General features: G+C 57.5%; 2 protein-coding genes across 3 annotated transcripts; both read right to left on the bottom strand.

Moving 5' to 3' along the window:
• Positions 1-274: 274 nt before the first annotated feature.
• S100A16 (S100 calcium binding protein A16) lies at positions 275-6,103 on the bottom strand. Of its 2 annotated transcripts, none has more exons than XM_081306299.1 (3): positions 5,947-6,103; positions 1,207-1,384; positions 275-974 (listed from the first exon to the last, which is right to left on the bottom strand). In XM_081306299.1, the coding sequence occupies exons 2-3, from the start codon at positions 1,357-1,359 to the stop codon at positions 816-818; spliced, it is 312 nt and encodes a 103-aa protein (XP_081162425.1). In that variant the 5' UTR covers positions 1,360-1,384; positions 5,947-6,103; the 3' UTR covers positions 275-815. The 2 variants fall into 2 exon arrangements, with proteins under 2 accessions (XP_081162425.1, XP_081162426.1); XM_081306300.1 differs by lacking the exon at positions 5,947-6,103 and adding an exon at positions 1,985-2,130.
• Positions 6,104-7,241: 1,138 nt separating this feature from the next.
• S100A14 (S100 calcium binding protein A14) lies at positions 7,242-8,929 on the bottom strand. Its single transcript, XM_081306675.1, has 3 exons — positions 8,719-8,929; positions 8,163-8,309; positions 7,242-7,953 (listed from the first exon to the last, which is right to left on the bottom strand). Exons 1-3 carry the CDS (start codon positions 8,746-8,748, stop codon positions 7,816-7,818), a joined length of 315 nt encoding a protein of 104 aa, XP_081162801.1. The 5' UTR covers positions 8,749-8,929; the 3' UTR covers positions 7,242-7,815.
• Positions 8,930-12,173: the final 3,244 nt, after the last annotated feature.

Raw genomic sequence — 12,173 nt, forward strand, 5'->3', positions numbered from 1 at the left:
TGAGACCTCCTCTGCACCTGGAAATTGAACCGGGATCTGAGTCTGGATTACGAAAGTCTGGAGGCAGGGACACTTGGCCTCCGGCCCTCGGTGGAGCAGGAGGGAGGGTGGCAGCAGGTGCCGGGATCCAGGAGTCCTCATTTCTCTCTTGCTCTGCCTGTGAGGTTCCTCCTCGGGTCAGAGTGGAGGGCAACGACCACCCAGGCATGAGAGGATCTCAGGGAGACTGAAGGGTTTGACGAACGCCATCAAGGGACCAGGTAAGAGGGATACCAACTCCAAATCCAGCCTTTATTACCATCATTTCAGTGACTACGCCGAGGGCAAGGGCTCAGCCCTGCTTGGCTCATCCCAGACACAGAGGCAGCTGGGGTGGGGGGTCCCTAGACAGGCTTCTGGGCCCCGCTGAGGGCTATGGAGGAGGGAGAGGTCTCTGCCACTACTGACACCAGGAGCAAAGAGACCTCAGCAGCCAGCCGACCTCTGGAGGCAGGAGGCAGACACAAGCATCAGGCACTGGAGGGTAAACAGACAGAACAGGGGAGGAAACTCTTGGGGTCCCCAAACAGCATTAAGATCTCATGGGGGGCCCCTAGGGCCTGCTGGCTCCAGGGACTGAGACCCTCATGGTAGCACCCCCACACTGAGATATTCACAAAGGGGCCCTGGCATCTCCCCTTCCCCTGTTGAGCGAGGGTATGGAGAGGGTCTGAGGGAGAAGCCAGGAGGGGCTGCGAGGGCAGCGGGGTCCAGGAGGGAGTCTGGGAAGAGAACAGGGCTGGGCTCCGGGGGCCTGGAGGGCGGTGGCAGGGCCTTTAGCCGCTACTCTGCTGCTCCTGCTGCCGGATCAGGTTGGCGATGGGGCCGGTGATGCCACCTATCAAGGTCCAGTACTCGTCAAAGCTGATGCGTCCATCGTGGTTGGCGTCCAGGTTCTGGATGAGCTTGTCGGCAGCCTTGCGGTTCCCCGTGTCCTGCAGAGGAACGGGGATGGGGTGGGGGGTGCTTTGAAGGTCGGGAGGGTGGCAACCCCAGAGAGCCTGGGCAGCTGTTGCCCTTGGAAAATGCAAACAGAGCCCTGGGTGGGGGGGGTGGGGGCGAGGCCTGGGCACCCTGGGAAGACCTGGGCCTCAGGGCTGCAGGGGAACTCAAAGGACAGAGGACCCGTGGGGCAGGAGGCCCCGGCACAGCAGGCAGGGACTTTACTGTCAGCATGTGGTTGAGCTCCTTCTGAAGCATCTTGCGGAAGCTGCTCTTGCTGATCTTGTTCTTGACCAGGCTGTGCTTAGACACGTATTTGTAGAAGTTCTCCACCAGCACCACCACCGCCTTCTCCAGGTCCGTGTAGCAGTCGGCCATTGCGCTGCCTCAGCTCCTCCAGGGCCTGGTACCGAGGAAGGGAGATAAGACATCCACAGGCCAAACCTCCTCCCTTACTCCCCTGCTGCGCCCTGGTGCCCCCAGGAATGACTTGTCCTCAGGAAAAAGGGGGGGACCATGGGTGCTAGGGTGCGGGGGTGGGCCCTGGAATGAGAGCTATGCGGCTCCTCTAATCAGGTGCTCCCCAGCTCAACCGCCTGGACAGGTTCTCCAGCCCTTCCCCAGCCCAGGGCACTGGCTGCCCGCCGCTTGTCAGCCCTGGTAAGAGCAAGAGGCTCCCTTTCGGAGGAGGGTGGCGACTGCCCAGGCCTCCCACCCTGCTCCACACCTAGCACCGAGGGCCCCTGCCCGGGGGCAAGAGCAGCTAAGAACTGCTAGGATGCGAACCGAAGCCCACCCCAAGCCCTTCTCCAGGCTGCAAGGCAGTGAATCCAGAGGCTCAGGCCCCAGCCGCCCATCTCCAGGGGAGGACCAGATGCTGACCCATCACACCAGATTTTGGGCAGCCTCCCAACCACCCTGCCACGCCCAGCCAGCCTCTCTGCCCTCCTACCCACCCCTAGAACATACAGCAGAATCCAAGGAAGCCCCCTTACCCCATTACCTAAGGAGGAGCCAGGCTGTTCTGCCCCAGCTGCAGCCGGACCCTGGACACAACAGCTGCCTGCCAGAGGCCACTTGCGTCACCCCCTCACCCAAGGACAAAAGGCACTCACATTCCAGGCGGATACAGCCTTCTGAATAACAGGATATGAGGGGAGCAGGCGGATCTCCTCTGTGAGTCGCCGCCCATGCCCAGAGCCCCCCCAAGTCAACCCAGGCAAATCAGACACCCCTCCCACCCTCAAGGCCAAGAATGAGCTCCAGCCGCCCTCAGCCGGTTCTGGCAAGGGGAGACGGGCCCAGCCACAGAGCAGGCTGACGGGAAATGGGGGTCCTCTTCTCTAGGCCCCACAATGCAGCCTCCTGCCCTGCCACCTGCTTTCCCCTACCCTCGTGGCCATTCCTACTCCCATGCCCATGGCTATGCCTGCTCCACCCAGCTGAGCCTGCCCATCACTCTGGCCTTGCCCAAACCACGCCTCCCTTGGAGGCCCGCCGCCTTGACCCCTGCCCTCGGCACGTTCCTCCCCGACTCTTCACTGTCCCAGCCCTGTCTGGAGCCACTAACTGGTGTGGCCACTGTCTCTACAGCTCTGGTCTCAGTCCTTGGGGCAAGCATAGTGTTTCTGATACGCTGCAGCTGCATTTCCTGAGCCAAACAACAGAATGCATAGACCTGAGGACAATGATTTTTCCTCAGGGTACACAACAGCCCTTCTTCTGGTCTCCCTGACTCCCCTGAACCGCCTTGTTCGGCTCCACGCCTTGCTCAAGGGAGATCATTCTATGAATATTGGACCTCCTTTCAGCCCTGATAGTAGGTGTCCCAGACCCCCAGCTAACTTTCCAAGTCTTTTTCTCTGATGGAGCTTTTTCTCAAGGAAGGGTGAGACCCGGAGGAAATAGCCCAGGAAGGAAGAAGGAAGGAGAGTTGAGAGGGAGAAGGATCAGTGGCATCTCCAGCAGGCAATCCTGCCCTTCTCTCCCTGCCCTTGCCCACATGACCACTCTGGTCTGTGGCTGGACCGATGGCGTAAAATGCCAGCACGGCAGGAAACCGTACTCTTTATTTAAGTGTGTGGTTCAATAAGACGTTCAGACAAATCCTCTGACATCCACAAATAAAGAGGAGGAAAAAATTTCAACCACGATCTGTCTGCTCTTGGGTGGGAGGTACCCAAGCTCATGACCGGAGCTCCTGGGGTTTCTGGAAATGGTACCCATTCCCGGAAGGATGATGCCACACCCACTGCCAACAAGCCTGGGGAGTAGGGAGAGCCTTTGGAGACCCCTCCCACAATTAACCCCCTCAGACCTGTTCCTACCCTGGGAATCCCGTGGAGAGCAGTCAGGGAGAGGGAAAGCACAGACAGGGGCGTTTGGGGTGGTGAACGTCTGCTCCTCCCCACCTCTCCCTGCACCTGCCTTTTGAAGTCTTATTCCTCCAGCCACAGGCAGCTCCTCCTACTCTTCCTCAACACCGTGCCCAACCCCTACCCTCCCTGCGGCAGGGGCCAAGTAGGCAAGACACAGGTGAGCACCCAAAAGAAGACTCAGCCTCTGGCTCTCAGGTGGGCTGGGCCAGCCAGAGAGGAACCTTCCGGGGTTTCCACTTCCAGGTCCCCCTCCCGGGAATCAGCCCCCGCATCCTTCTACTGGTAAAATGGGCCACACTGAGACAACCATCCAGACAAACACTTCTCTGAAGCTCTTTCCGATGGCAGGCTATCAGAGTGGGACAGTCACCATCACGTGTCATTATTCTCCGCCTCCCACCCTCCCCTGGGGGCCAGGAGACAGGATCTGCCACCCCACCCAGCCCACAGCCACCAGCTCCTCCGGATGCCCATCCTCTCACCTCTGGACCTAGCTCCAGGTAGGGGGGAAAGGCAGCTGTGCTGTCCTACGGCCCCTCTCTAGGATGGGTGGCCAGGAAGTGGTTCCTGCAGTAACATTGTCTCAAGAGATCTTGGAAGAGAACGGTGGTGGGCAGGGGGGGAGTCAGGGTGACAGTGCACATTGGAGACTGTCAAGAAAGTGGGAAAAGGGGACCACTTGTCCTCCAAAGAGCCCCTCCCTGGCCCCCACGTTCTCCCTGTCTTCTCCGTGGCTGATTCATCATTGAGCAACCAGCAGGCTCCCACCTCCCACCCCGCCCACCTGAGCCCAGCTTGCTGACTTCTCCAAAAGCCCAAATTGCCCTGACACCATCCCCTGGATCTCAGCCACGCCAGCCCCGCCCTCCCACCCCCAGGTTCTGGCCCCGCTCCCTCGAGTGTCTGCTGACACCCCCCACCAGTCCCCTTCATTCTGGAACCCTGAACCTCCACCACAGCCTCAACGTGCACCTCTTGCCACCCTGCACACACTTCAGGACTCTTACATTGTTTCCAAGCGTTGGGATGTGTCCCCAAACTCCTAGTCCCCTGTCTCTGGGATTCTCCAGAGTCTATCCATTCTCAAGCTCAAGTTTGGCATTTTGAGTTCCTTCCATCTGCTTCCCATCTACCGCTCACTCACTTATTCGCACTCCTGCACGCTCTCTACTCATGTGTTCATTCAGTCTTTCTCTTTGCAGGAGAGAGGGACTTGGTGCTGGGGATGGAACCCAGGGCTTTGTGCTGGCTAGGCCCCCTCCCACTGAGCCATAGTCCCAGCCACAGGCCTTCCCTTCCTGACTCACTCCTTCTGGCCCAAGTGCCCTGGGTACACTGGGAAGGCCTGTTGAAGAACTGGGCTGGGAATCTGAACAGGGCTGGGAAGGCGATCTGTATTTGCAATGAGTATTTCAAAAGAATTTCTCCAGCCTCAATCAACAGGTCCATTCTCCGCTGTGTTCTCAGTGGCCTGAGGTTCATGGTTCACACAGGTGACCTGCCTCAGCCCTTCCCACCCTCACAGGGTTCATTCACACCTGCACACAGAGAAGCCAGGGGCCTGGCCTTTACGGATCCCCTTTGCTTGGGCACCTCATTTACCTTCTGCCCTCTTGTGCTTTCAGACCACTACACTGTGGACTTCTTTGAAATTTCTTACAGATGAGTGAAGCTGGAGGCATGTACAGGCACGTGTGCAAACCCAGACACACACACACACACACACACACACACACACACACGCACATGCACACGCTGCACCTGGCCTCACCACTCAGGGAGCTTCGCTACTTGCTGGGGAAGGGCTGCACCCACCTCACCTCCACCCTGCCCTCACCCCCGTCTCGGCTGGGCTAGGCAGGCCAAGGCTCCTATAGCACCAGTGGCTCTGCCAAGCCAAGGCAGTCAAGCCAGGACCTGCCTGGGTCCCAAGGTGGAGAAGCTTCGGGTTCAAGGCTTGGCTTCGTTCCCTCTCCCTTTTCCAGGGAGCTTCCAGGCTTCCCCAGGGCCTCACCCAGGCCCCTCCCAAGGAACAACTCCCGGAGCACAACGGGGCCTACATCCGGGACCTGCCCATGGTCTTCAGGTAAAGAAGCCACTTCAGCCCCTGCCTCCTTCCCTGGGCTCTGAGGCTCTCTGGACCCTCCTGGGTCCTTTTAAGTCTCCCAGGACACAACTCCCAGATCCCAGAGAGGCCTGTGTCCCACATCTGACCACCCCACCGTCCCCACCCACACACACTTGTCCCTTCTGTTCAGGGAGGGACAAGCAGCTGTGGGCAAGGCTCCCAGTGTTCTGCCCAGTGTCCCAGTCCCTGGAGAAGAGCCCAGGCAGCTGCTGGGCCAGAGAGGGTCTTACCACCCTGCCCACTCCTCTGGAGGCCCCCTGGAGCCCCCAGCCACAGCAGGACTCCTCATTCTCAAACTGGCCTTTGGAAAAAGTTAATAATTAACAAAACCTCTTCCTGCCCTGCCTCTGGAAGTCCCCTGTCCCCAGGCCCCCTTCACTGCCCCTTCTCCTGGCCTCCCAAGCCTGCAGGGTCCTTTGGGCAGCCCCAGACCTCCCAGACCGGATCTGGGGTGCTCACCTGCCTGCTCGATCCACCTCCACTCCTGCAGGGTTCTGGGGCCTGGGCTCTGGCACTGCCAACAGCTCCCCCGTTCAGCCCAGCCAGGACTCCTCCCCGCTGCACTCCCAGAATCTGTCCCACTCCCTCCCGGCCCTGCCTGGCTGAGCTGGCTCGGTGGGGAGGTAGTGGCGGAGCTCCTTCTTAACTTGGCCCTGGGGTTGGGCCCTGGTTAAAGGGATACACACCTTTTTACACACCCCTCTAATGCCACCCCAGAGGGAGTGGTGGAACCTGGCGCTCCCCCAACTCCACCCTCCTAACCCCACAGGGCCTGAGCAGAACCTGACAGAGTGGAGAAAGGAAGGGAAGGACAGTCACCTGCCCTTCTTACCTGGGTCACTGGGAGCCCAGTTTCAGGGGCCCTCAACAGACAAGTTCAGTTAGCATTCCGGTCCAGCCTAGCTGGCCACAAGAGCTTCCTCGATGTTTGGATGTCAGGAAGAACACCTGACTTCTGTTGACACTGGGGACCAGAGGTTGGCTGTGGTCTTCCCTCTCCACGTCAGCGCATCCTCACCTCTGCTGAGACCCAACCCCAGAACCTCTCGTGCACAGTAGAGGATTCCTCTGCAAATCCCCCCCACCCTGCCCCCAGGTCCCCAAGGAAATTGGCCAGCTCCACCTCCCTGTGGTGGGGACTCTCTCCCACTCCCAGGGACTTCCACTCACTGGGCACGCATCGTGTGTTGGGCTGTCTGGTAAGTGCTGCCCGTGATCTTCCCGACACTCCTATAAGTGAAGTCCTGTGCCTCTCCCCTTTTTACAGGTGAGAGACACACTCGAAAAGCATGTCCAGAGTTTCACAGATGTAAGTGGCAGAGATGGGACTTCAACCCAGGCGGGTCAGCCTGAATCTCAGCCCTTTGCCGTTCGTCAGTGGGGTCCCAAGACACTTGGGCTCATGTCCTTTTCCCCAGGTGTGCACACCTGGGCCCTCGTCTCTGCTGGAGGATCAGCTCCTTGACCAGACAGAGCCTAGGCCTCAGAGAGGACCAGGTCTCCGGCTGGTTGGGCTTGTTTCCACCCTCACCCAAATCCATGGGGAGAAGGCCACACCCAGTCAGTTCCACTGCACCCACTCTCGTTCCCCGGGTCTGTCCCACTGATGATTCTACCACCTGCCCCCAAGGATCCCTCACCCATGGACCCCAGGGCAAGTATCCAATCAAGACAACATCTTTTAATTTTTTTTCCATTTTTTTTATTAATCAAATGATACAAAACAACCATCATTCTGTAAATGCCCACGCACCCGGCTGCTCCTCTCCCCACAGTCACACCCTCCCAGCCTCTTCCTCAAGCTCTCCCTCCTCCCCTGCCCTAGCCCTGGGACAGAGTCTTGGGAGGAGGGTGGGGCAGGGCTGGAGGCCGGAAGGGATAGCCTGGGACAGACAGCTACAATTTAGTTTGGAGATGGAGAGGGGTAGGTTCTCAGAGATCCTTTTGGGTACCATACATATCCAGCCATATCCCCAGCTCCATTCCTCAAATCATTTCCCATAGCCCAGCTTCTCTGCCCTTTCCCCACGATCAAATCACTCGGCCCTTACACCACTGTTACCCCTCCATGTCCTCCCTGGTCCCAACCTGCTCCCTGAGCTTCCCTCCGGTGGGGTCTCTGGGTCCCGTCATCTCCACAGAGCTCAGGAAGGAGGTATTCAGAGACCCTGGAGAGGGCTATTATGAACCTGAACTTGGCAGAGATGAGGAAAGGTACAGGCTGGGGAACAGGGTGGGGGTGATGGAGAGAAGTTTTATTTCCAGGCCCACAGTCTTGAAGGTCCCCTTTCCCCCGTATGCCCCCTAAGAGATTCCAGGGAGAAGTCCTCAGCTCCTTGGGACAGGGCTCTCCAGCTTCACGCTCTTGGCCGCTTCTCCAATTAGCTCCCAGAAGCTCCCGAACTCCAGTTTAGAGTCGCTACAGTTGCTCAGGTTGGCGATTTTCTCTTCCAGCCCACAGTTGCTCTGGGCAGAGGGAAGAGGCCACAGCTCAGCAAGACAGTGCCTGGGATCTTCCCACCCCGCCCTGCCCAGGGGCAGACAGCAGGACCTGAGCCTGCCCGGCACTGGCAAGGGGGAAGCTAGGGGTGGCCAGTGCCCGTGTGGGTGGGGTCCTGAGGCACTTGCTTGGGAAGTCAGGGGACTGACTAGGGTGGGGTCCATCCCCTCAGTACCGGCATGAGGTGTGGCAGCTGCTGGGTGACCAGGTCCTGAAGCTCGGAGGAGGTCAGTGTCTCCTTCCCGCCCTCCACCGAGTACTGGTGGAAGTTCTTGATGAGGGTCTCAATGGCCCTCTCCACCTCACTGAATTCCTGGGCGTCCTGAGGGCAGCAGACATTAAGCACATCAGGGAGGCTCCTGATCCCCGGGAGCTTGGGTCAAGCCAGCAGGGCAGAAGACAGCTGGAGTGGCCCTGCCCGCTCCAGAGCCCAGGACCCAGTCCCTCTCCCTCACCCGCACCCCAGCCCCCGGCAGCTTCTGCCCTGACCCACGGGTTGGGCAAGACTTTCCTCCCTGCCACCCCCGTCCCCAGGCAGGACGTGGGCAGACACTCTCTTCCCAGGAGGAGTCCATCCCATCACCTTGTGTGGGGTTCAGGGAGGGATCTCAGGCCTCACTGGCGAGGTCTGGGTGTAGGGCAAGGCCAAGGTGAGGGGCAGGAGTCCGTGGGGAACACAGATCCCGGGGTGGAAAAGAACAGGGAAACAGGCCAAGAGCGGAGGGTCCCACCTCAGCATTGGCTGACCGACACTGTCCCATGGTGCCTGGAACCCTTGGTCCCTTGGTGAGTCTCGTCGTCCTATGGCCTGAGCCAGCAGAACCGATGGATCATGATCTGCCTGGAGAAAGGGGACCGGAGGTCAGGGGGCACTTCTGCTTTCTGTCCCCATGACCCCTTTTGGCTCCACCCAAGATCTTCTGCCTCACCCCAGGGGTCAGAGGCAACCCCACACAGACCCAGTCCCTGCCCAGGGCCCAGGAGATAAGGCCAGAGTGCCCAAGCCGACCCATTTACAGGTCTCACCTCAGCCTCACACCTCCAGCCACCCACTTATGCTCAAAACGCATGAGCTCCGGGACCCAGTCCCCAGCCCTCCCTTGGAAGACTCAGGCAAGAGAGGCTCAGGGTGCTCCCTGTTCAGGAGAAAAGCCCTGGGTTTCCTTACCTGCTGGCAGCCGCAGAGACTGGACGGGAGGAGCCAGCTCACCTCAGCTGGGCTCTTATACCTGGGGGAAGGGAGGGGAGGCAGGGGGCTGGGCCTCAGAGCCACCCCAGCTCTTGCAGCAGCCTGGGCTGGGAGCCAGCTGTGTGGGCCCCACCCTCCATGGGCCAGAGCTCCAGAGCCAGTCCCCACCCCTGCCACGAGGAGGGAGCCATGGAGGGCTGGGGCCAGCCCTCCATGGCTTTTTTTTTTTTTTTAATATTTACTTTTTAGTTGTAGTTGGACATGTACCCTCATTTCACTCATTTATTTTTATGTGGTGCTGAGGATGGAACCCAGGGTCTTACATGTATGAGGTGAGCACTGTGCTGAGCCACAAACCCAGCCCCCTCCCTGTACTTTTGAGATACCTCTCTCTCTCTGCCCGACTTCCCAACCAAAGCCAATAGGGATAGTGACCCTCAAGCCTACCCAGACCCCAGCCACTCCCAATCCTGATGGTTGAGACATGAATGAAGAGGTCAGGAGGAAGGACCAAAGAAGGTCAGCAGCCTAGGACGGTTGTGATGTACACACCTGTAATCCCAGCAGCTCCGGAGGCTGAGGCAGGAGGATTTTGAATTCAAAGCCCACCTCAGCAGTTTAGCAAGACCCTAAACAACTTTGTGAGACCCTATCTCTAAATAAAGTATAAAAAAGGACTGGGGATGCCAGGTACTGTGGCGAAGGCCTGTAATCCCAGCAGCTCCGGAGGCAGAGGCAGGAGAATCCCCAGTTCAAAGCCAGCCTCAGCAAAAGTGAGGCACTAAGCAACTCAATGAGACCCTGTCTCTAAATAAATACAATATAGGGCTTCGGATGTGGTTAAGCACCCCTGGATTCAATCCCCAGCACAAAAAAAAAAAAAAAAAAAAAAAGAAGAAGAAGAAGAGGAGGAGGAGGAGGCGGGGGGTGGGGTGGGGGGGGCAGAGCCTGGTAGAGAGCCACAGAGAGCATTGACTGACTTCCTGTCAGCTCCCTCAGCAGCCCAGAGTGCAAATATGCAGGGCCCAGATGGCAGCTCACAACCTCTCCAAACTACTTGGGCTGCAGGTCCGTCCCTCCCTCAGAATCCCACGCCCTCCTAGCCCACCAGCTCCTTAGCAACCCATGCCCTCTAACCCAGTACCCAGGATGCCATCCCAGAGAGCCTTCACTGTACTTCTGGGAACTGAGCCCCACCCAAATGTCCCTCCTTACCTTCCCAGGCTCAGGGGCCTGGAACCTAAAGTCATGGGGAGGGAATTCAAGAAAGGCAGTGGGTTCCGTGTGGATCAGGGCGGAGATGGAGTGGGACTCAGCGCCAAGTGCCTGGGCCCTTTCCCAACCTCCTTGGGTCACCTTCTGCTGAACTTTCAGTCTTGATTAGGGCCCTCCGTAACTCAAGGCCCTTCCACAAGGGTGTCCAAAGGACTTGGATTCAGGGACCCCCTTCAAGGGTCTCTCCATCTGAGAACTTCCCTGAGGAGTCCATCTGAGGTCCCTCCTAGAACGTCTTTGCCAATGGCCCCTCCAGCCAGGAGGTCTCTGAGGTCTCCGTCTGGTGCTCCTTAGATGTGACGTCTTCATCGGGGATCCTCTTTTTGGGGTGTATGATCAGGAGCTTGTCTCAGCCTCAATGTTTTTCTGGGCTACTAGCTGCCCCACATGGACACCTGCAGGTACAGCAGAGGCAGCCCTAGGAGGCAGTCCTGCTGACTGGCCCGCCTCTGCTCTCTCTGGTGGCCAGTAAAGCAAACCACATGCCCCTCAAGCCAATGCGAACCGGGAAGGCAGCAGCACTGTTGGAAGGTTCTGCTTCCTTCAGTACCCTGGCATTCCACGACCTACCTCACTAGTCCCTCCTCTGCGTGCCCGCTGCTGTGGAGGGAGGCTGGGATCTGAGGTCTAGTGTTCCCGGTGCCTACCCACGGAGGACTCTGGTAAACCAGGGGCTCTGGAATTTCAACCCAGTTCTGCTTGTCCTTGTCTTTGTGATTTAACCTCTCTAAAAATCCATCACCTTTTTTTGGGTTCTGGGACCCTTTACTACTGAGGTACAGTCCCAGTCCTTTCTTTCTTTCTTTTTTTTTTTTTTTTTTTTGAGAGAGAGAGAATTTTTAATATTTATTTAGTTAGTTTTCAGTGGACACAACATCTTTATTTTATTTTTATGTGGTGCTAAGGATCGAACCCAGCACCCCATGCCTGCCAGGCAAGCATGCTACCGCTTGAGCCACATCCCCAGCCTCCTTTTTATCTTTTTATTTTTTGTGTGTGTGTTTTTTTTTTTTTTTTTTTTTTTTTGAGACAGGATCTCACTAAGTTGCTGAGGCTGGCCTCCAACTTGGGATCCTCCTGCCTCAGTCTCTCGAGTCTCTGGACCCAAGCTCATATCCGCATCTTGAATATAAGACTTAAAAATACTACCTACCACGTGGGGTGTAGTAGTACACACTTAAAGTCCCAGCTATTCAGAAGGCTGAAGTAGAAAGATCACAGGTTTGAAGCCAGCCTAGGCAACTTAGTGAGACCATGTCTCTCTCAATCCCTAGTACTGCGAAAGGAAGGGAGGGAGGGAGGGAGGGAGGGAGGGAGGGAGGGAGGAAGGAAGGAAGGAAGGAAGGAAGGAAGGAAGGAAGGAAGGAAGGAAGTTGTGAAAATTAGCTGAACATGGTGACTCCCTCCTGTGATCCCAGCAGCTCGGGAGGCTGAGGCAGGAGGATGGTGAGTTCAAAGCCAGCCTCAGCACCTTAGTGAGGCCCTAAGCAACTCAGTGAGACCCTGTCTCTAAATAAAAATACAAAAAATGGCTGGGATGTGGCTCAGTGGTTGAGTGCCCCTGGGTTCACTCCCCAGTACCAAGAAAAAAAAAAGTTGTGAAAATTAACTAAAATAATATAGGTAACATGTTCAGCCTATGCCTGACATATCGTCAGCCAGTGACACCTGCTCGCTGCTGTCATTATCATCCTGGGACAAACTCTAGGGATAGGATAGGGA

The sequence above is a fragment of the Spermophilus citellus genome (genome assembly GCF_964194105.1).
Source record: "Spermophilus citellus genome assembly, chromosome: 9".
NCBI classification, from domain to species: Eukaryota; Metazoa; Chordata; class Mammalia; order Rodentia; family Sciuridae; genus Spermophilus; species Spermophilus citellus.